The sequence below is a fragment of the Neolamprologus multifasciatus genome, chromosome 8 (genome assembly GCF_963576455.1).
Source record: "Neolamprologus multifasciatus chromosome 8, fNeoMul1.2, whole genome shotgun sequence".
In the NCBI taxonomy this organism is placed as follows: Eukaryota; Metazoa; Chordata; class Actinopteri; order Cichliformes; family Cichlidae; genus Neolamprologus; species Neolamprologus multifasciatus.
In genome coordinates, this window is record NC_140446.1 from 29,912,253 (window position 1) to 29,936,643 (window position 24,391).

A 24,391-nucleotide genomic window follows, 5' to 3' on the forward strand; every position below is an offset into this window, starting at 1 on the left:
TCTTGTAAGTTTAAATGTTATCAGGAAATGATCAAACAAGAGAGGGATTTCAGGAAACACTGTTAAATGTTCAGTTTCTATGCCATATGTTAAAACAAGATCTAGAGTGTGATTAAAGTGGTGGGTGGGTTCTTTTACATTTTGAGAGAAGCCAATTGAGTCTAATAACAGATTAAATGCCATGTTGAGGCTGTCATTTTTAGCATCTACATGGATGTTAAAATCACCCACAATAATTATTTTATCTGAGCTCAGAACTAAATTAGATAAAAAGTCTGAGAAATCAGACAGAAACTCAGTGTAAGGCCCAGGTGGACGATAGATGATAACAAATAAGACTGGTTTTTGAGTTTTACAGTTGGGGTGGACAAGGCTGAGCATCAGTCTTTCAAATGAGTTAAAACTCTGTCTTGAAGATTGCTGCCACACCGCCCCCTCGCCCTGTGCTGCGAGGTTTCTGATAGTTACTATGACTCGGGGGGTGTTGATTCATTCAAACTAACATAATCATCCTGCTGTAACCAGGTTTCTGTAAGTCAAAGTAAATTGATTTATTAACAAATTACTAACTCATGTACTAACAGAGACTTACAAGAGAGAGACCTAATATTTAATAATCCACATTTCACTGTTTTACTCTCCAGTGCTGTTTAGAATAGTGTATTGTTCTTTCTTTGTTTTTTATGTTTAAAAAATGTTGTTTAAATGTTGTTATCTTTAAATGTTGTTTTGGCTGATTTGTTGTTTGGTTTTTTGTTTTTTGCCTGTTTGGGAGCTGACATAGCCTCTAAGGGGATGGGGTTTTGGGGGGATAACAGGAGGAGAGAAGCTGCAGAGAGGTGTGTAAGACTGTAACTCTGCTTCCTGGTCCCAGCTCCGGATAGTCACGTTTTGGTGGGTTAAATAAATTTGGATGGAACAGCTCTTATTTCTACAAATCTGGCAGGGAGGATGCCATCTCTCCTAACAACACCAGGTTTTCACCTGAAAGTTTCCCAATTATCTGTAAATCTTGATGTCTTGATATCTTTTTGGACAGCACTGGACATTATTTTGGCAAAGTTACACACCGATTCAATATTAATTTTACTGACCTCCGATTGACATAACCGGGTGTCATTACTGCCGACGTGAATTATAATTTTTCTGAATGTACGTTCACCCTTAGGCAGCAGTTTTAAATTTCCCTCAATGTCGCCTGTTCTGGCCCCTAGAAGATCATTACTATGGTTGCTGATGTCTCTAGCTTCACATGTTTAAGAACAGAAACGCCACTTACAAGATTTTGATCTCTGGTGGGTGTGTTGCAGAGTGGAGAAAAAGCAGTTTGACACATGAACAGGTTGGTGGTGTACCTGGGGCTTCTGTTTAAGACCATGCTTCCTCATCACTAGGGATGGGTATCGTTTAGGTTTCATCCGATATCGGTGCCGAAACGGTGCCGGTGCTTAAACGGTGCTCAAACCGGTGCTTAAAGAATGGAGAACACAAAATTGGTCCAAAAACCTCTCATGTTCAGCTGGGGGGGTTTTTTTTGTAAAAAGATAACAATGTTAGCCTTTTCTGCAGCTATGGGGCATATATGGTATCATTCTTGGCTGGAAGCAGTGCTTAAACAATGGAAAAAAACACAAACTTTGTCCAAAAAGCTCTCATGTTTAACTGTTTTCCACTTTTTCTTTGGTCATTTTAGCCTTTTTGGCCAGGGTGAAGGGAGTATCTGCCATCAAACAAGAAGACAGCCGCATGTAGCTACGATGATGTTTGCTAGTTCACCTTACATGCATTAATGTAATAACGTGGTTAGCCTACTCAACGTAAATTAGACACGAACAACATTAAGCTACTCACGCAGAGAAGAACGGCTGCTGCTGCATCATCATCCGTCATCGTTTCTGCTACACTGGCAGGGCTAGGGGCCAGGACTCTACTCTGCGGGTTTTTGGGGGATGTTGCTAACTCTGGGTCTGATAACAGGCACCACACCCGCAGTGGTTGCGCTCGGTGTGAGGTCTCGCAGCAAGATATCAAATATGGCACATTTTTCGGCTTTTAAAAAAAACGCTATGCGTCGCCAGGTGTTTCATCGGATTTGAGGTGTTACCTCCTTTGCACAGTATCACCTTAAAGCACTTGTTGCAGCTGCTGAGTTTGCATATTTTGCTGTGGAGTACAGCCAGACTTTTGACCGCTTCGCCTTGGGCATTTTTAATCTGTAGCTCTGCTCTAAAAGAACGTACTTACCTGGACCCGCCTACTATCCTCGGAAGCGTAAAATGATTGGCTAGAATTCAAAGTTGAAGAAAACCATCTGCAGCCACTGGTGGAAAATACAAGTGGACATATTATTTCACTGTATTTTACAGGAGTTTGTTGTCAGTTTATTTATGCCCCTCACATCTCAGGGAAAAAAAAGCACCGAAATAAAGCACTGAAATGTGCGCTGCTTTTCGGTCTGGTTACTACCGTTTATGTCAGAACCGGTGCCATCATGGCACCGGATACCGGTACCCATCCCTACTCATCACCGTCACCCAGCCATCCTGTTTTCCCAGCTGCTTGGGGAGAGCTAACTACACTACACTACCTTCGGCTGCACCAGCTACAGGGGCTGGGCTAGCTAAAAGTATTTCAAGGGTGCAAAACGGTCTCCAATTCAGTGATCCTGGTCTGGCAAATAGGCTATATTTATTTTTAAGAATAATTATTACTAAAGGAGGTCAAGGAATAACTAAACATCTGACACAATGAGCAGGAAAGTGTAGGTGGGACAGGTGAAGAGGCCATGCTGTTAAGTCGGCTGCGAGCTAAGCTGGGGAATCCCTAAAGACACAGTGAGTTTGCTTCGGATGAAGCATGTGACGATTACACTATGAAATAAGACGTTATCTATAAGTTTTTAATTAAATCGCTACACAAAAACACCACTATGTGTTGGACCAGGAAGCGATACTCTACTGCAGGAAGTGCGAACACCAAGTGACCCAAAGGAATTGAGATATTGTGTAAAATATTGTTCATAACTTTAAGCTTTAATACAGTCTCACCAGGTAAGTTCTCTAACTCCCCTCCCACACCCCAAAAATTGTCATGAATTAGTTAGAGCAACACCTGCTTTTTTTTTTTTTTAAATACAAGGCTGTGAACATGTTTATTTCTGCTGTAGATTTTACATTTTTATGGAAGTCTATGGGGATTGACTTCCTTTTGGAGTTTGCTTCAAGTAGTTGTTTGAGAAACTGCAGATTTTAGCAAATCAGCAATATCAGCACTGGATACTCTTCAAGTATGGCTTTGCCATACTTCATGGATGCTCAGATGGAACAGGAAAAGTTATTATTTTAAATACTGACAGTTCCTGTAGCATTCATCTTGGTAGCTTACCGTGGATTCATAATTATGTCATATGTCACAACCATGATAAATCATAGTCACAAGCAAATTATAATTATTGTTTCACTCCCACATAGTCTGGGCACAGGGATGTTATCCTATGGGAAATTTGTCTGAGAGCAGAGTCACCTTGTACAACTTGTACAGCGCAGCGGGGTGCACTGCTACACCCACCAAGCAAGGTTGAATTCTGCTCCCAAAAATACTGTGTTAGAACTGGAAAAGTTGGATTGGTCCATCCTTAGTTATTGTTGATTCATAAACTTTAATTTCAGCTCAATGCAGTGTTAAATTTGTGCACCAGGACTTCTGTTGTGCAACTATGAAATACTATCATTTGCTTGTGATTATGTATTGTATGGCTTGCCACATATGGCATAAATATGATATCATGCTAATTGTGCATCTGCTTACTTGTGTCTAGCACTCAGAGTACAGCTTACCAGGGGCTTATTCAGATGGGCATATCAGTGTTAGCACTATGAAGTTAAATAAAACCTGCTGTCTGATCATTCCTTTCTGCTAAGTCATCTAAACGTAAAGTCATCCCATATTTGTAATGAGCCCCTGGTAGCTTACCCGCGTCTGGCTTGGTGTTTAGAGAGGAAGATTCCTGTTGGTCGACGGCCCTTCAGTCAGGCAGGCAGGAGGAGGAGCAGCTTCTCAGGGGACGAAGAGCAGAGTCCACCCCCTTACCCTGCCCAGGGGCCAGCTCGGCCCAGGCCCCGCACCCATTTCCACCTAACCCACAAATCAGGTAATGGCACTCTTTTAAAAACAAAACCAGCACTGCACTGCAAGTATCCTGGGTTGTTGGTTTTCGTGTGTGTGTGTGTGTGTGTGTGTGTGGTATGAAGGACTGTCTATGAAGACAGTCCTGGTCACCAGGCTACACTGTGGGGCTGGAAGCTGCTGATTCAATCAACCTTTCTCTGTTCATTATCAACATGAATATTTCATGTCAGTAAAGAGTAGAGTGGTGCTTTACAGTAGGGACTGAGTCATTTATTTTGATGCCTGTCAGGTGGTTTTAAAATCAACTTCCGAAGCAAAGGCTCCTCTTGCATTTTTGTTCAAAGGGCATGAACACAAGGGGCTCATCTTTGCTACTCTTCTCTTCTGCATTCTGTTCCTGCCTCTAGAGTCTCTCATGCGAATGAAAGAGGAGACCACTGAAGTGGATGAGTTCACCTTCTCGCAGGGCACCTCAGACCAAGAGAGCAATGGCTCGGGCAGTTACTACATTAGACAGGAACCCTGATGTGACAAAATCAAGGAGGAGGAAACCACAAAAGGACATCTCTGGAAACACCGAACCAACAATCAGGAATGGGGAGAGTCAAACTCACCTGAGAGGATACTTGCCACCTGTAATGTCAGCACATGAGGAATACCATTCCTCAACATCACTTAAAACAATTTTCTAACCTGGTAGGGGTGTGTCCACATAATCACTCAGAAAGTCCTGTCTAATCATGGAAAGCACCCAGAGTCAGGCCTGGGTCATAGATGTTTGGGCATTCTCTTTCTACGACCTGCAGCTTTTTCTCCCTTTCTTTGGCTATCTGAACCAGATGAGCTATTTGGATGATTTTATGTCTTGCAAGCCTCTATCAGCCCATCCAGCCTCAGCCATAATGTGGGCCACATACAGAGACCTGGAGAAACTGTGACAACAATTTATTGAGCCAGGTCTTTAGGTTTTCTTGCGTTTGTTGTATGGGAAGGGGGGGGGGTGTTGTTGGTGGTGTTTTTTGTTTGTTTTTTTTGTATAAAAATGTCAGAGTCAGCCGTTTAGCAGCTGCTTGAGCAAAGTAAGGCTGTCAGAAAGATGAGCAGAGTTGTGTATATTTTTGCAGTATTGCCAGGTGGACTTTAATTTTAATAATAGTACTTGAATTTTTCCTTATTTCATTTTGTTTTGATTTTCAGGTTGATTTTCTTATGTCCTTTTTTCATGTTTTGGTGGCTGTTTGAGTAACGTGTCGTTTTATAAAGTGACTATTCACTAGTAAGTGTAGGCCTATTCAAATAGAGCTACACAAAGAGTTCTTGCCATGCTGCTCAGCATTAATGATGGTCTTTCCCTCCTTTTGTTCTTTTTCCTTATAGTATTGAACAGAAGATTTCCACAGCTACATTTATTCCTCATTTAGTTATTACAGAACCAAAATCTGTTGCTCTTTTTTTTTTTTTTCCAGATTCAGAGTTTGAAAAAGACTCTATTATAAAACTACTTTTGTAATGGACTCTGTCAATGTCCTACTAATCTCATTATTATTATTATTATTATTATTATTATTATTATTAACCTTTAACTAACTTTGCAATGTTTTAAACTAAGAAGTCTTTTTGAGCCCATTTGAGAAGCCAAGTTCTTCATTGACCTTTTAGGGTAGCTTATCACTTATTTTTTGTTAGTAGATTTTCTTTTTTGTATCCACATTTACAGGGTTTTCCCACTTTCTGGTGCAGCTTTATACAAAAACACATCTTATGCAGCTGTTTTTATATTAACAAACAAAAACACTTTTTTCACATTCCACTGAGCTTGTATAGACAATATATAAAATATGGACATGGCTACCACGAACCATTGGTTTTCAATTTTTAACTGTCAACATTTAAGTTTTGACCCTTTTTGTTTCGTTTCTTGGAGCCAGAAGTGAACATAATTGAACAACAGGTGGCTAAGTTACCAGCTAATGCTAGCTAGGTGGTTAGCAGCCACATACCGCCTAATTACTGCTAATAAAACACTCAGGTTTTCACTCACCAAGGGTGAAGCACAAACATCTTGAATGTTATTTTCCACCAGCAGGGCTGATAATTTGTCAGATAACTAGATGCCAAAAGGCATCAACAACACAAGTATAGTCCAGAAGTCTAGTTCAGTGACGCCAGTTAATGGAGGTGTGGTCTGTTGCCAGCCACACCACAGCTGCCTGTGGTAGTGTGTCTCACACCACAACTTGGCCATATACTGGGATATAAGCACATTTTTCTTTTAATGCTGTAAAGCTGAACATTGTATGTAGGGGTTATGACTTGCTTTTGGAGCTAAGCTTGAGTTTTTGGTCCTGCAGTACCTCTGTGAATGAGCAGTTGTTGAAGCAGTTATCACTGGGGTAGCTTCAGATTCTGTGTGCTGTACTGATAAAAAAAGGATTACTGAAGCTGTGGAAATGAAAAATGGCTTTTTTGTTTGTTTGTTTGTTTGTTTTAAAAAAGAAAAAAAAGCTCCACATTTTGATGTTATGAGAATATTTCAGAAGAAACAGGAAGTGTAAGTAAGCAGCAGGTCGGAAAGTTGTCCCCACTGCCCGGCCAAACAATATGCTTTGAGCTTTACTCTCTGATTGTAGCTGCTGTAAAAGATGAACTTCAGTCTTATCAGAGACTTGTCTTATCACTTGGTCCCTCGACATAATCATAATAATCTTGGTATTCTGTTAAAGGTTTATCAATATACATGTCATGTCCTTTTTCTTTTTCTTTTAATTTCAGTTGTAATTTTACCAAAATCTGCGTCTGCAGTGTGCCACAATTATATTCAATCTATTATTTAATTTCTAAAAAATAATATGCAATACAGAAAATCTTGAAAGGAAAAAAAAATTCTTTATTCTGAAGTAATGTAACGTATGACATAATGAAATGGGAATTATAGAATTCATTGAGTAGTAGTAGTAGTAGTAGTATTAAATACATATGAATCACTTAAAAATATTAAATGCATACAAAGGTTTATTAGAAAATTACATTTTAAACGCCCCACCAACCCTAATCTGCTGGATAAAAAGTTAAGGAGGTAGATGGCAGAAATGTAAATTCAATTCATGGCTGTTGTGGTTTATTCTTTAGTTAATGGAATATGATTAAATACTGTATGAGGCATACTTGAGACTACATACTCCATTTAGTTTCTGTCGCTCAATATAGGTGGCTGGACTGCCATGTTAAGACAAAGTAGGAGAATCTACCTTGGTTACAGCAAACTTATAACCAAACAGGTCTTCAAGTAATATGCAAAATGTTTGTAGGGTTTGTGTGTGGGTGTGCGTACGAGTGATAAAGCCATGTATGCAAGCTAGTTTATGATTCATCTGAGCCACAGAATGACAGGTTGTTCTTGATAATTAAACAATGCACTGCTTTTCCTATCGTCTCTGAAGGCAGCATTCACATAGCATAGTGGCATAAAAACATATATTGTATGTAAATACATATATTTATACTCCACCACTGTGATGGAATCAAACAAAAAAATCATCTTTAGCCAGAAAATGGAAAAGACAACAGACCACCTTTGATTATTCTTAGAGCTCGATTTTTGCAACCGTTTATCTACTACCTCCTGATGCTAGCTATGTTTAGCTAAAGCGAGAGCATGAAATAGACTATTGCAGTGTGTTGGCTTATGCAAATGGAAAAAAATCAACAACCTGAAAATAATCCACTTGAAGGCTAGACTTCAAACGTGGAATAATATTATTGCAACACATGAGGAAGTCTTCTATTTTGAATGTAATGCAATAGATCCAATCTTATTTTGCTATACTAAGAAAAATTTATAGCGCCTGCAAATGTCACGATCACTACACTGTTATCATTAGCATGTAAGAAAAATTAACAATAGGGTGTTGTATAACTGTGACTTTTATGGTCAAAGGGTTTAAAAATAATGCTCACTTTATGGCCAAAGGATGCTTTTAAATGCAGAGAATCTGTAAACTTCTCAGTAAAGGTAAACTAACAAGTTTCAGATTCAATGATTCAATTGAATGGTTCAATTCTCAGGAAGTTTTGATCCTTTGTAAAGGTTGTGTGAATCAGCAGTTTGAAAACCCCAAAGGCATTTTGATCTTGTAGATTTATTGTATGGAAGCAAACAAGGTTTTAAAACGACAGATTTTGAAGCAGGTCGTGATATTTGAACGCTGAAACCTCCCCAGAATTGTGATTCTGATTTGTGATGGCATATCTAGTTCATTTTTTAATTTATTTCAGAATTTTCAAGAAACAGAACTGTCAAAACTTACTTCCCAGAAATTAAAAATTGATGTAAAACAAAAAAAATGGAGGGGCATAAATTTATGTTAATTGACATAACAGAAATTTGCATTTCCAGCATCATAAAAGTATGTAAATGTGTTTATGTTTGATGCCCCCCCCCCCCAGTCAGTCATAGATCCCATTGCTTAATTACAGAATGTCTTCTGAGAGCAATAGTCAAGATTTTCGGACTTACATATACATATATAAAAATAACATACACACAATAAATACATATATATAAAAAAGAGGAAAACTGTTGCTAAAAGATCATCATCACTATCCTTTAAAATGGATAGTTAAATATCAACATTTGGTATTAAGCTGTGTTTAAAAACAAAATTCATTTAAGAATTAAGTTATGATTCCTTAATTAGAGCTCTTTTGCTTCTGAACACTCAAGATGAATAACCATTCTGCATTCATGTTTAAGTTCATCTCCTGAGATTTGAAAAAATTATGTTTTCCTTTTAAGAGAAACTTGTACAAGAAATGCAAAGCTTTTTGATTGTGAAACAATAAATGACTGTCTTACAATAAGTGCAAGACTCATTGACATGAGCCCTTTGAGAAGGTGCTCATGTTCCTGTAATGTATGAAGGCAAAAGGAAACATTAAAATACCTGATCGGCAAAATGCATTTGTACAAAAACTAAATGACTGTTCTCTAACTGTTTCTGGCCTCCTTTAGATTAAACCCCAAGTAATCAAATACTCAATCAATGTTATTTCAGATCTCCAGTTCCTAATATTTTTTTGTAGAAAATGTACTTTATGATTTACCTTCTTTCCTAATGCTCCATCCACAGTTGCTTATATACTTAAAGATTTTGGATCTCAGTAGTTTGAGATGAAAGCAGGTTGATGATTTTGATTTTGGTGGCACGTAACAGTAATAATAAAAATGTTACTCTACCAAAACAGTAATAGTGAGAACAATATGTCATATCAGGAATAACGTTACCAATGTACTGTTTAACAATTTATATTATTTCATTCTATACATTTTTTCCAAGTAAGACAAACGTGATAAATTTCATTTTGAATTAAATTTCTGTGGTAAAATAAGTTGGGTATGCCAAGTCAGAATTTTCCTAATTTTGGTGTTAAGCCAAAATTGAAACAAAATAAAATCAGACTTGCAGCCTTATTGCGTTTGCTGAATATTTGTGTAATCCAGTTTTGTTTTTGCCTTTTCCTGGCACTGATAGCCTTCCATAGATAACACTTTGGTTATGGAGGTCTTGCAGCTGATCTGGTTCTTCTAGATGAGAAGAATTAGGTAAATGCTGAAGTTTTGTTTTCATTCTCTTTCCTGGCTTCTAACACGGGTCTTTTGTATGCGATCACTTCCCCTCCTGATTATATTGTGGTGCTATGTGTGTGTGTGTGTGTATATATATATATATATATATATATATATATATATATAAAAAAAGAGAGAGAGAGAGGGGGATTATTATTGTCTGGTAAATTGAGTTATAGTGAAAATTTTATTTTCGATACAAATTGAGGCGGGGGGGGGAAGAGTATCTGTCAGTTATAAATCTATTGATATTAACAATAACCCTAGAGGTACATTTTCAAAATTGCAGTTTCAAGTTTGTACATCTTTTTGATAGTGTATACAAGTTTCTGTTTATATTATTAATTTGTGCTGTGACTAAGCTTTGACCATGTAAATAAAGCCAGAAGTTTGGATTACAATTTGGTTGTCTTTGTTTACAAGCGTTGCCAACTGTTTCTGCATGGCTGTGAAAGTTTCTGGTGACTTTTATAAAAAGATGACTTTTACACTGAATAAAAGTTTAATAATTCAAACTCTGCCAATCCTCTCTGCTTCACCATTGGACAATACATCTTTAAACATGCACAGACAGAATCAAAACAGACCATAGCCTCATACCAATGGTATGAGGTAATAGACCTCATAATGAAACATACTATTTTGCATCAGACTTAACCGTGAAGAACTACACTTTCCAGAAACTCAATTTACCAGCACCATCCCAAACTAGTTCTGGCACTGATCTGCAGCTAAGTGCACAGTAAATGTGTGTGCATTTGTATAGCGCTTTTCTAGTCCTTAAGGACCCCCAAAGCGCTTTACACTACATTCAGTCATTCACACACTGGCGATGGCAAGCTACATTGTAGCCACAGCTGCCCTGGGGTGCACCGACAGAGGCGAGGCTGCTGGACACTGGCGCCACCAGGCCCTCTGACCACCACCAGTAGGCAAATATGGGGTTAGTATCTTGCCCAAGGATATTTGGCATGCAGCCAGGAGGCAGCCTGGGATCGAACCACCGACCTTCTGATTAGTGGCTGACCTGCTCTGCCACCTAAGCTACAGCCACCCACAGCAGTGCAGTTCATCTCTAATGATGAACTCATCCTCATTCTCAAGATTTTCAGAAAAGTTAACTCTGTTATCTACTAAAAATCTGTCTTTGTACCTCTAGATTCTGTCAATTTGAAAATCGAATCGAAAATTGAATCATCGAATCAATGCTGCTGGCCGACCCGGAGGGATGATAATAGCCATAAAACACTCATTTAGGGTGAGAGGTTATAAGGAGATGAACATCAGCTTCACTTTCAGACCTGAAAGGTGAACCCAATTCAAGTTTTTTAATGATCACTGCCAATTGCAGAAACCCAATCCCCTTTCCTCAGCAAACTGACATGGTTCATTTAATAGTTGGAAGTCTTAAAAGATTTTTCTTATTAGTCATCAATGTCCAGAAGGATGATAAAGTTGCTTTAAACTATTGACAGTATGAAAGCAGTTTCCTAATCTAGTCAATTAGGAAGTTGCTAATACAGACTGTCAGGCTAATTAACACTAATCCTGCCTAAAGTCACCACATTTTAACCCCCCCCCCCCTCACACACACACACACACACACACACACACACAGGAACATAAGTACCAATGACACAAAATAGCTGGCATCCTGTCTATTTTATTGTAAAGCAAATTAACAAAACAGACGGTCAAAGACAGGTTTGGAATCATTAAACAATGTACTTTCAAGGACTAGATGGAATTTTGCTCAGGAATGAATTCGGACTACATGTGGCCCCACAGAGACCAAATCAGAGCACAGTGGTAATGTAAAGGACAAGAGGGGTGAATTGTGCAAGACAAAGGATTTACACAAGTTCTTCTCCCTCCAGGCTACAGCTTACCACAGGAAATCTGAGGCAAGAGTTTCACTTTGTGCCCAAGCAGTGGTGAGGTGGGAGCTCCAGACCCAGAGCAGCTCAGTAGAGCCAGCTGAAGGCACAACTAGTGTAGTTGCAAAGCTCATCATCCTTAAACCACAAGGAAATTTCCTTGTTGGCACTCTCCACCGAGTCACTGCCATGGATGATGTTCCTTAAGAAGAGGACAGAGTCAGAAAGTGACTATACACTTCATACACACTATTGTTTCACATCTGCCATCATGCGAAGATAACTCACTTGCTGACATCAATACAGAAGTCTCCTCTGATGGTTCCAGGCTTAGAATCAGCAGGGTTAGTCTCTCCCAGCATCACCCTGCCTGTCTTCACCACACCCTTGCCTTCCCACACCTGAAGCAACCATGACAGATAATGAGGTTAAGATCTGACCTTGAACTGTTGGCATGCATGCATGCATACATACATGCATACATGCATGCATGCATGCATACATAGAATCTTACCATGGCAACCACTGGACCAGAGCTCATATAGTTGATGAGAGTAGGAAAGAATGGTCTGTCCTTTAGGTCAATATAATGCTTCATCAGGAGGTCCTCAGAGGCCTGCAGCAAAGAAAACAAGGCAGTTTCGTAAATATTCACCTTCACATCCTAATTTGTGAGTCATCATTTGCACTTCATTTCACTCGCTGCTTTGCTGTAATACTTGTAATTTCAGATGAAGCACTCTAATTGTAGTGTAGGGGTCTCGAACTCCAGTCCTCAAGGGCCGGTGTCCTGAAACTTTTCCATGTGTCCCTGCTGCAACACACAATTAGTAGCACACAATGCAGCCATTTGATTCATGTTACAGCAGCTCATGAGTGAATGAACATGGTGCAATCAAAGTACTGTTAGAAGTACATTTTTCCAAACACTTACATTTACTTAAATTTACTCGAGTAGGGTTAGGGGTTGCCATTTCAGCATGTAGTCAAGTTCTATAGAGTCTTGCTAATGACCTAATTCAGGTGTGTTGCAACAGGGACACATGGAAATGTTTCAAGACACCAGCCTCGAGGACTGGAGTTCGAGACCACTGTTGTAGTATCACAGTAACTGTGTTGTCACCATATGTGTACTGATGCAGCTCTAGAAACTGCATTAGTACCCATTCGCTACTGTATATAATTGGCAACTTTATCAACATGTTTACCCCCAGCTTTTTAGCTGTAAGCAACAGACGAAGTCTGGGTGTAGAAACAATCACACCAATTTCTCAGAAATTGCACGGAAATTTAGGCCAGTACCATATCATCAGAACATGTTTCTCATACCAACACTAACAGGACAGATGTTTAAACAGAAATATTTAAATATTGCAGGTTTATAACTTAAGCAAACTTGATGTTCACATAAAGCAGCACCTTACCATATCAGGTTAAATGTTACAGGATCAGTAGACCTTAACAGCTAATTGGCTGTGCTTCACTCAGGAACAGATGAGTAGGCTAATCAGGCTTACCCATTACTTGGCACACTTACAATATCTGTCCATATGTTGCAGATGGTTAAAATGTTTTAAGGCAAAAATATTGACCACTATGATACATTTTCACCTGTAAGGGTTGGATTCTTTCAGTCTATACTTACATGGAGCATCTTCATGCCCACCAACTTGAAGCCCTTAATCTCAAACCTTTTGATGACCTCACCAATGATGCCCCTCTGCACGCCATCAGGCTTAATGGCAATGAATGTGCGTTCCTTTAGCTCGGCCATGACTCTGAAAGAAAATAGACAAGAATGATGAAGACAAACAGGCAGCCTATGTGCTGCAAGAAAGAACATGTCTGGTAAGTCACTCACAGCACTTTACTGCATTTGACACAGTCAGCAGCGGGGCTGACTATGAGAGGGCAAGATGTTGATGGCATGGACCCCATTGTAAAGAAAATGCTAGTACAGCTTGCAACCTGGCTTAGTATGCATCCTGCTGTGATCATTTAAAGAGGACAGCAACTTGAACTAGCAGCCCCGCCCACACAGTGAACACATTGATCTTCATCATGCTGTCAAGACTCTGAATGTGCCAGAATAAAAATGTGACATCGACTCACTGTTTAGGGATTTATTTATTTTTTATATAATTGGAGATAAATTACAGGGAAAAAAATATTTGGACTATAACACCAAATTAAGATAATATTAGTTTTGACTGTTAACTGCCACAACAATGTGTGACAGGTCAAAGACACACATTCAAGCTTTAAGCCTCAACTCTAAATCGAGGGCTAATCTCTGTCTCCCAGTGCCACCTCTTCATGTGAGCAGTATTACCCTATGAGATCCATTCATTTATTCTACAATGCACGGTCAAGTTCAAGCCTATTTGCAGCAGGCTCATTATTATTTCTGCAGGTAAAACTGACAATGTCCCCTGAATGTTAGCTTAATATTTAAGGTTGTCCGTTTCACACAACTAAACATACATCGTTCCTGCACACTTTTTAAATACTGAAATGTATACAATTACTTTTAATGTCATTTCTGTGTTTTGCCATTCAAGACCATCTCTGGGCCATGTCTTGATCTTATAAATGTTAAATACTTAAGAATATCAAGTTGACTACAGTCTATTTACTAATCTAAGTAAAAATATTAGACATAAGACCCCCCCACCCCCACCACAAACATCACAAATGACAAGACCTTGTTTTGGTTTGACATTAACACACCTAAACAAGATGCAGTAATTTAATATCTATTTATATTCTCATTTTGTTTTGTAGTCTATTAAAACCTTTTTTAAATTCCAACCTTTAAGTAAAAATGAATAGGGACAAGATGTATTTAACATTTATAAGACGTATGATACAATTTCTGCTCTTGACCAAATATCCCTTGAAAAACAAATTTTTAATGTCAATGACACCTTTCACCCGGATATATAAAAATGACTTTGCTAAAAGCTCATTGCATCAGCTACTTTGTGATAGGACGGCTCTTTGTGGCTCCAAATTACGTGACATTCAAGTGAGAGATACGATTAACCTACTTTTTGACAGATTGTAGGTCAGCAAGAGATTTCTAACAGCTTAAATTCCCGCAATCACTTTTCGGCAAATACCGGAAATCTCTTTTGGCACAATACAGTTAGCTCCTATAGGCTACTGACAAATCAAAATGTCTTCATAAATTTTCTAGCTTCACTTATTTCACTCCTTTATTTGACGAATCGAGGTGTCTGCCATAATTTAGACAATGGTAAAACGACACGCGGAAGGCGCTCTATTGGCATGTCGACGCGGTTTCACAAGCAAGTTTAAGAGGAGCGAACTGCATCCTGTTAACTACTAGTTGCCTTCATGCCTGAGCATCCAGTTTATGTCAAAACAGCGAGCTGAACACCTAACCCACGCACCTTTTCACGAGTAGGCCCAAGCCTTCACATACACATGGTTTCTTTTGTTCGCAGTACCACGATGAATCAATTTACTCGAACCATTTCAGTTGAGTGAGCCTGAAAAAGCCATGTTACGTTCCAGGATCGTACCGAAACTGCGTGCTACACTAATTTGTTAAGTATAGCAATTTACAAATTTCACCTGGACCTTTGACTGTACTGAGCGTACGCCACACATGCTTAAAAAACAAAAAACCCATCAATTTAACATCACTTTAATAAAAGCTCACTTCAGACATTTTACCATCGGTATTGAGACAACAACCGACCGATGTTAACACTGATTTGTCATACCAGTGCATGCATACGCTAACAATACCTTAACACTTAGAATCCGGGTAGGGGACAAACAGCAGTTACCACGGTTGACGTCTGCAAAGACCTACAGAGGGTGCGCAGCGGATTCTTATCCACGAAGGCGGAGACTTCGTACGACGGCGAGACACTAGGACAAATATGTCAAGTGTATGTACAATACTCCCCCCTTGTGGTTGCTAGAAGTACCGCTTCAAAAACCCATATAAATAAAAATATCACAAGTCAAGACAAAATGGTGAAAATCCGAGCTAAAGCGTGCGCGTTTTTTTGGCTAATATATTTTTGCTAGTATATTTCAAAGCTTCATAGTGATTATATCAAAACTTCTAAAGCAGGTGCTGTGCAAGTATAACATGAAGTCTCACACAAATTCCAACGTAACTTATGTTCCATGCAACTTGCTGTAGAAAGTTCTCTAGACCCCCAGTCAAACTTGTGTAGATTCTTCATCCTCTCTTGCAGCGCACCCTGCAACATGATTATCCTTTCATTCATAGTAACAGCATAAAAGAAAGTAAAACCATACCACACCCCACATTCATGTTTTACATTTTTTATACATTCCTCCCTATACGTTTAAGGGATAACATAAACTTATTTTATTCAGGATACAAGTGATGGTTGACAGCAGTACACTCCATTTCTAGCACTGATTGTACTTTATCAACGCAATATCTAAAAACTTTGCACCGTAGTGGTTAAAATCTCATTCTAATAAGAGTTAAAAGTGCATTCGGTTATTAGGTTTATTGAATTATGGTTAACGGTTGGTAGAATTTTTTTTTTTTTTTTAAACATTATCTGCCAATTACATCTGCCACCCTTCTCCAAATCTGTGCCCCTACCTGGCCCCCCCCAACAAAAATTTTCTAGACACGCCACTGGTCATCACATGCTTAAACTCATCATATATTTTTGCATATGCTGAACAGGCAGTCAGACATGCTGTAACTGTGGTGTAGAAAACAGCATGAACACCATACGGCAGTGGTCTCAAACTCCAGTCCTCAAGGGCATGGAAAAGTTGCATGACACTGGCCCTTGAGGACTGGAGTTTGAGACACCTGTCATATGGAATATGACAGGTGTGATGGACCGAGCAGTGAAGGAAACTTAGGCACAGGTTAAAGTCCAAAAAAATGATTTTTTTTATTTAACCCAAAAAACATAATTGGTTAAATCATGCCAAAAGAGACAAAGGGGAAACTTAAATAGTGGCTGATCAGCCCACAAAAACAGGAGAAGGGGTAAAATACACAAAACCTAACATAATGAACTCCAATTCCCCCCCATGGTCCCGAGTTATGGCATGAACCAATTTGTAGACTTCCTTTAAAACTCGCTCCGCCCCTTTTCCACCTCTTGGCTCCTTAATCAAGGGACTGGAACAGCTGCAACTAAGGTAACTCAGAAAACAAAAGATTAATCATACATAACAGTGTAAACTAAAATGTGCGCACTTATTTTAGAATACAGTGTTATGTGGATATGTGAATTAACTCTAAACAAAAACCAGTTATTTATTGTCCTGTAAACTAATTCCTATATTTAAAGAAAGACAAATGTGAATGCAATGTTACTTGTAAGCCTCTACCCTAACATGGTGGGTATAGTGAACAAGCACTGATAGTGTAATCTACAGCTGTGGCCAAACGTTTAGAGAATGAGAAGTGTTGTTTGCTTATTTACAAAGTTTGCTGTTTCAGTGATAGTTGTATATCACATTATATCACTTCAAACAGAGGTGATCCAGTAATGCTGCACTAATGAATTAGACTAACTATTCACTTTAGCTAAAGTTATTAAGTTAGCTAAAGAGTTGGGATGCTGTGTAAGACATAAATAAAGCTAAAATACAAAGGTTTGGACACAGTTTTTGCATGTTTCCCTACTGTAGGGGTCTCTGCAAGCATACAGAGGGGGTACTCTGAGAGGGTACAAGATGAGAACTTTGGAATTCTACTAGAAACAGTCGATCATATTTGTTTGTCAAAGCTGAATCCAGGGCAAACTACGCTAAATTAGCGTTTTTAGCTAGCAGCTACAATAAGCATAAAAGTTACTGACGCTTGTTCTTATACATGTAATACATTTATTACCAACCTGAGAGTTTATCCGCTGGTCATTCGACATGACGAATGACTTCTGAAGTCTTAATTCAGCTCAAGATGCTGTAGATTCCTGTCAGTAACACTTTCGGTCCGCTAGTAAAACGTAGTTCTATTAATCTGCGCTTGAACCGGAACCGGATGTAAGTTCCAAAAAACTGAATTTTGGAACTGAAATTGAATTGTAGAACTGAAACTGAATGGTGAGAAGTGAAACTGAAATTATTCGAGAGCTGAATTTTTAAAGGATAAAATGCAGTTTCAAAGCAAATCAATTCATTTTCAAAATATAAAATTCAATTTCAATTTAGTGATGATCATTTTCAAACCATAAATTCAATTTCAAATTAGAATAATTCAAATTCAGTTTTCAAAAGCATTTATTCAAGTTACAATTCAGATTCAATCTGAGCAATTCAAATTCAAATTTAACTTATTCAAATTCAGTTTCTGATGGCACAGATTTCTGCCCATAAGAATGTCTGGCGTAAAATGTTGCTTTGTACTGCTCAGTGGCGTGTCCAGCGGGGTTGCCTGGGGAGTCACAGGCCATCCCCCCAACCAGACTGGCCACCCCAGGTGCCACCCCAAAGGTAAAACAATAAAATTCTATCAAATATACGATTATGTTTTCACGGTGAAGGTCAGATATCCGAGTGTAAGTGAATACAGCATCGGCTTCTACACTATGTGCATCACGTTAGCAAAGGTAGGAGAGCCAAGCACGAAAGACGGCACCGCAGGAAACAATTTTTCGGTGAAAGAAAATTAGGACAGAATAAATATCCCGGTAAGTAATATTAAGTTTGTTGAGTTTAGTAAACTTCGGTGAAATTAGAATACCGAGGAAAAAATAACACTTAAAGAATTATTCTAGCCGGAATATTTCAAACAGTATGCTACTGAGGGGAGCTAACATAAGAGTTATGAGTTATAAGATATAATCTAAGTCGTAACATTGCTGTATGGAGCTGCAGATTTGGTTGCAGGTTAACATAGCTGGACTGGCCATCGGGCATACCATGACGGAGTTTCTATACAGCTGTTCGGTTTCTATGATGTTACTGATAGACAGTGTTGGGAAGGTTACTTTTAAAATGTATTCCATTACAGATTACAGAATACATGCCCCAAAATGTATTCTGTAACGTATTCCGTTACGTTACTCAATGACAGTAACGTATTCTGAATACTTTGGATTACTTAATATATTATCATGCTGTTTACAACTACGTGAATGTACTATTGCTGTGATTTATTACTGTTACTGAAGGTCCGCGGCACCGAACCATAGTAAAGGACCTCTGGCTAATACGGTGGGTTCTGTGTCGGGCTCGTAGCCGAAAACTAGCTTTACTTTGTTGTCTGGGTCGACTTTGCTTGCGAGAGACAGAGAGAGGCGTTGAAAGGCTGCTCCAACGGAACTTATTGTTTTTGGAGGAAAACACGAACACGCTGTACAGTCGAGTCTTAATAGCTTACTTACAACTGGGCTCGTCAGGCACTCTTGTTGGCTGCAGTGGTTATTATTATATTTACATGCTTCCAGCTCCCGTTTTTTTTCCCGTACTTTTCCTTTTTCTCCCTCCCTCGCTCACAGACACACAACGGGTATGGCAGTCCATTCTCCCTGCAGCACGGACTACACTGCCTATGATGCTACATTCCTTAGAGCTATACCTGTAGCATTCTGCCTATTAGCTTAGCACAACAACAACAAAAAGGTCTCTCTCACCCAGGACCAGTGTTGCCAACTCCTCAGTAAGGAAAATCGCTATTGGCTGTCCTAAAAGTCGCTAGAAGTCGCTAAATGACGTCATCACATAATTTGCATAATTGGTCATGCTAATGTAATTGTAACCTACGTTGTTGGAGAGAGAAATAACATCGTGGAAGAGACATAAAGTGAGTAAAAAACGTCCTAAATGCATTTAGAGTTTATTTAGAACTACAAATTAAATTTCTTTTAGCAATTATTGTTTTTTTTAATGTCACAATTCCAACCCTGCTCCTTAATCCGGGTTTGGACCAGCAAAAGTGACCTGAAATAGGCACTCTGGTGGAGTTACTTTGTGTGTGTGTTTATAAGTAGTTTTAAACCTTGTGATCCACAAAACAGCATAAGAGTAAAAGAAGAACTGACTGCGTTACAGCACCCGCTGCTTGTTGAGAGTAAAAGCGATATGCGCTTTCACGTCTTTTTTTAGCAACTTTTTTTTTTAGAAAAAAAGTCGCTAGGGGGCCTGAAAACTTGCTAAATATAGAGACAAAGTCGCTAAGTTGGCAACACTGCCCAGGACACACGCAGAGAGAGAGCGTCACCCTGTAACCATGGCAACCATAACAACAGAAGGTAGCTGTCAAACAAAACCCAAACAGTCCTGACCCGCGACAATATGAAACAGGGAAGTACCGCCGTGTAATCCATTTATTTCAACAAAGTAACTGTATTCTAAATACCACCTTTTTAAACGGTAACTGTAACGGAATACAGTTACTCATATTTTGTATTTTAAATACGTAACGGCGATACATGTATTCCGTTACTCCCCAACACTGCTGATAGAGTACTTTATTTTATTCATAAGGTTAGTTAGTAGAGTTGCCAACGGCTCCTTAAAAAATGGAATGGTCCCTCATTCAGAGAAAATATTACGTGTTTCGTATTGAGCTGAGAAGAGACGCAGTTTGTCCCGTACTTTCGCTATAATGAAAAAAAGACACAAAGCTGGAGTTATTCTGTCGTTACGCTGCACAGCTGCCTCTTCTTCTCTCATTCTCTCCCCCTGCCTCTCCTGTTGCTACTTCAATTGTGAAACTGATCAATGATCAGCTGATCGGCTTTTCTCTCTTGTTTGTTTATCGCCCACTTTGCGCCAGAAAGAAGAAACCGCCAGATGTCGCGCTAAACAACAGCAGCACGTTTAAGCTTGATCGGCTGTTGTTAGAATTTATTTAATATTAATTTCTAGTATCAGCTGATGTTTGCTGGAGCCACAGCTGTAAAAGCTGCTGGTAATGGATATGTGGTGAGAGGGAAACATGAAGATGAAACCAGGAGATGTCCTTACTGAATCATCAGAGCTGAACAGGTGATGGAGAAACAGGTTTACCTTTTAGGTCACATGAATGAGTTGAAGGGAAGTTATGAACTGTTTCTGAGAGACAAATAACACCAGCATCCTTTTCTAAGCAGCTGACAGCTGGTAACTGTGCAGGGGCGGGTCTAGCAAAGTTTTGCCAGGGGGCCAGGTAGGGCATTAACAGGGAAAGGGGGGGCACAAAGAAATACTTCCGGAAGAGATTAGCGGTCCTTTTCTTCTCAGGATAAAGACAGGATGAGAGGTGAAGCTGTAAATTTTCAGCCAAAACCTGGCCTGCTTGTCGTCCCAATTATGTTAATCTATCATTTTGCCGCTGTACTCATCCACGAGATTGAGCCAAGTCCATGGGCACCTGTATTAACACACAATTAAGAATTTAATACCATTTTCATCATTAATCATTAACACATTCATTCTCTAATTCCTCTGTTTTTATTTTGAAACGTCTGTATTTCAGCTGTTGCTCACACAGCCACTCTCCAAACTGCATGCAGACATTTTCACTTCCTGTCACAGGCACACACACACACACGGCGGTTTTCACACACACACACACACTCTTCACTTCACTGCATTTCATCAGTTTCTACAGCCTAATCGAGCTCTTGTTTTATGTTCACACACTATATATACTGTACTGTGAGTAAAAGAAAATAATTATTAGAATACAATGTGTTAAATTTGCTTAGATGAGAGGGTGCAGCAGTAGATCAGAGGAATAGAGAAGGATTTGTCTGTGTGTTTCAGTTGGTTTAGCTATAGGCCTGAGAGTGTGTGTGATTGTGTACAGGGAAAGGAATTTATGGACACTGGAGGTCTGCCTGTCATAAAAGGAGACAGGAAGCTACAGTTGGGGATTGCTGATGCTGATGCTTGCGAGATTTTGTGCTAATTGCCCATGACATTAAAAAGTGAGCATTCTAACCATTGCCTTTTTGTTGTGAATGCAGACCAGAGAGGACACTACACAGAGGTCACATTGGTGCCGTGACTCGTTCGTGACGCTGCTGAATCGGGCTGGTGTCTTCTCGTCGCAGCATCATCGTGGAGCATCAGCTTCCTTATTTTTAGTCTGTTGGGTAATGGAATCAAACTTTGGGGACTGTTGGACATACTTTCATATTGGCTTTGTATATTGCCATATTGTATTAAGCCCACCTTAGCTCTATTAATATCCTGCTAGATATGGATCTAAGTGACTCTGATGACACCCCAAATGTGACTCCCCTTGTTGTGGGTAGGGGTAGAGGGTTCACAACTGTTCCTTTTTCACTGGGTGACTGTCGGGTGGGGCATAAAGCAGCAGATAGTTCTTGTGGGCTTGTGGCTGAGTCGCAGTCAGTACAGTGCACTAAAGCATCTACCTCAGACCCCCCAATAAGTGATGTGAGTCTAGTCGACCAAATGAGCAACATTCTGCAGCAAATTGGGCAACGCCTGGCTGATAGCATTCTGTCACACCTGACTACGCCACACACTTCGAGCCCTGCACCTGCTACATATACATGTCCTGAGGTGGCGCATGAAACAACAGATCTCCCCTCCGGCCGCTCACTAGATCTTTCTCAAGTCCAGCTGGTGGCTCCACGACAGGTTAAAGACCCACCTGTGTTTCGGGGGGAGAGTTCGGACTCATTGTCTGTTGATGAGTGGCAAGAAGCCATGCAGAGTTACATAAAGAAGAGTGGCATTCTCCCGGAAACCAAGCTGAGGAGATTTTGATGCATCTGAGAGGCAGGGCAAAAGATGTTGTGAAATTTGGTGTGAGGAATGGTGGAATTGATGTCCAGCATAATCCACAATCTATCTACAGACTTCTGCACAAACATTTTAGTTCCACTCAGTGCTCGTCTGTGCCCCTGGCTGACTTTTATTCCACCCTGCCGAAGGACCAGGAGGATCCATATGAGTATTGGCTGAGGCTGAACAAGGCTGCTGATGTTGTTAGCAACTGTCTTAAGGAGCAGGGGAAATCTTTTGAGAACTCTGGTGTGGAGGTTGCACGCGCATGTTCATCAGACACTGCCCCTGCAGAGACTTGGCTTATTTTTAGAACCAAAACGTGTGATAAATGGTCAGCTCGTGAAGTTCAGGAGGTACTGGATGAGTATCACCTGGGTAAGGGGTTCCAGTCTCCTCCACAGAAGGGTAACTGTGTCTTTGTGAATAAGGCAGAGGTTAGCACAAATGCTACTCCTTGCTTGGCTGACCGTGAGCAGAGGCCAGCTATGAGTCAGGATGGCTCTGCTATTGAAGGTTGATCAGCATGCTAGAGAAGGTGCTGCTTCAAGGCCCAGGCTATGCTCAAGCTAATGCCAGGCGACAGAGTGCCCGACTGCCGAGAATACCAGGCTTAGATGACACACCATGTTCCATCTGCAGAGATAGCGCCCACTCCACACTCACGCACTGTCGGGAAAACAGATTGTGCTTCCTGTGTCACCTACCTGGTCATTCGAGACCAGAGGGCAAACTCCGTCATGGTATGCCCGATGGCCAGTCCAGCTATGTTAACCTGCAACCAAATCTGCACCTGAACAATCTGCGTGGAGGGGAGGACAGCGCAGATCCAGCAAGTAAGCCTCCCATCTTGGACTTGACTGGTATTAATGATTATGACACTTTGTATTCCACTTACAGTGGCATTGCCCCGCCAAATAAAACACTGATTGCACAGGGCTTGCATAGGCTCTCAAACACTGATAGCTTATTCTACTCTGCAGTGACTACTAGTAGTGGACAAGTTCTTAAAGCATTAGTGGACAGTGGATCTATGGAGTGCACCATAAGTGAGACAGTTGATGAGAAACTTTCACAATCGATACCTGATATTGAGAGACGTTCAGCTGAAGACGTTGTCATTGTTGGTTGTGGGGGTCACCTCGTTATGCCTTCTGGTATGTATGATCTTACAGTATCAATATATGGCTTTAAGGTGGTGATTCCTGTTCTGGTGGTTCCGGGTCAGGCTGATGACATGATTCTGGGCAGCAATGCGATAAAGTGGCTTATTTCACAGTTAAAAATGACTGTTGGTACCCAGGATGATGCTTTTCCTCATTTGGCAACTTTGCTGTCCTATTCTGATGACTGTGGTGGCAGAGCAATGCCTCCAAGTTTTGGCACTGCAAAGCTTAAGAGACGCGTCACCTTGCAGCCCTTGTCTCAACATTTAGTGTGGGCTAAGCTGCCTGCTCCTGATGCCTCAGCGGTGGGAAGTGCTGTCATTTTTGAACCTACTCAGTCTCCATCCAAACCTGCACAGATCCTAGTGGGGCGAGTTGTCACTTCCTTGTTTGGGGATGGCTGGGTCCCTGTTAAAGTGGTGAATCCCTCCGACAAGCCCCTCACTCTCAGGAGAAATGCTAAGGTTGCTGATGTGTCCCCCTGTCTTTCTGTGCAGGACTTACCTGAACCTGTTCAAATTCAATCCACTACACAATACACACAGAACTCGTCGCCCGCACCGAGATCAGAAGCGGAGATGTCACAGCGCTTGTGTGATTTGGGCCTGCAGGACCTGGACCTCTCGTCCTGTGAAGTTTCTCCAGAATGGAGAGATAGGCTGCTGCAACTCATTGAGCAGTATGAGTCCATCTTTTCAAGGCACAAAATGGACTGCGCCTGGTGGATGACAAGCTCTTCAGACTGCCATACAGACGGGTCCCACCATGCCATTACGAGAAGCTTCGCACTGCTCTAGATGAGATGGAGGAGTCAGGGATAATCCGTAAGTCCCAGAGTGAATTCTCATCCCCCCTTGTCTTAGTTG

At 40.3% G+C, this 24,391-nt stretch overlaps 2 protein-coding genes and 1 pseudogene across 2 annotated transcripts in view; 1 reads left to right on the forward strand and 2 right to left on the reverse strand.

Moving 5' to 3' along the window:
• Nucleotides 1–1,107, reverse strand: part of LOC146513322 (uncharacterized) — a 2,175-nt pseudogene extending 1,068 nt beyond the window's left edge.
• mbtd1 (mbt domain containing 1) overlaps nucleotides 1–6,612 on the forward strand; it is a 33,777-nt gene extending 27,165 nt beyond the window's left edge. The window contains exons 16-17 of the mRNA XM_085171284.1: nucleotides 3,995–4,150; nucleotides 4,536–6,612. Of these exons, the coding sequence (XP_085027410.1) occupies nucleotides 3,995–4,150; nucleotides 4,536–4,654 (275 nt within the window). The 3' untranslated portion in view covers nucleotides 4,655–6,612. The remainder of the gene's footprint in view (nucleotides 1–3,994; nucleotides 4,151–4,535) is intronic.
• Nucleotides 6,613–11,397: 4,785 nt separating this feature from the next.
• LOC146513323 (nucleoside diphosphate kinase A2-like) lies at nucleotides 11,398–15,533 on the reverse strand. Its single transcript, XM_085171287.1, has 5 exons — nucleotides 15,409–15,533; nucleotides 13,277–13,409; nucleotides 12,146–12,247; nucleotides 11,920–12,032; nucleotides 11,398–11,833 (listed from the first exon to the last, which is right to left on the reverse strand). The coding sequence occupies exons 2-5, from the start codon at nucleotides 13,403–13,405 to the stop codon at nucleotides 11,719–11,721; spliced, it is 459 nt and encodes a 152-aa protein (XP_085027413.1). The 5' UTR covers nucleotides 13,406–13,409; nucleotides 15,409–15,533; the 3' UTR covers nucleotides 11,398–11,718.
• Nucleotides 15,534–24,391: the final 8,858 nt, after the last annotated feature.

Coding starts and splice junctions, on each gene's coding strand:
- LOC146513323 (XM_085171287.1), bottom strand. CDS start 13,405: ATGGCCGAGCTAAAGGAACGCACATTCATTGCCATTAAGCCTGATGGC. Junction 12,248..13,276: donor TGGGCATGAAGATGCTCCAT/GTAAGTATAGAC, acceptor TCTTTGCTGCAG/GCCTCTGAGGACCTCCTGAT. Junction 11,834..11,919: donor TTCTGTATTGATGTCAGCAA/GTGAGTTATCTT, acceptor CCTCTTCTTAAG/GAACATCATCCATGGCAGTG.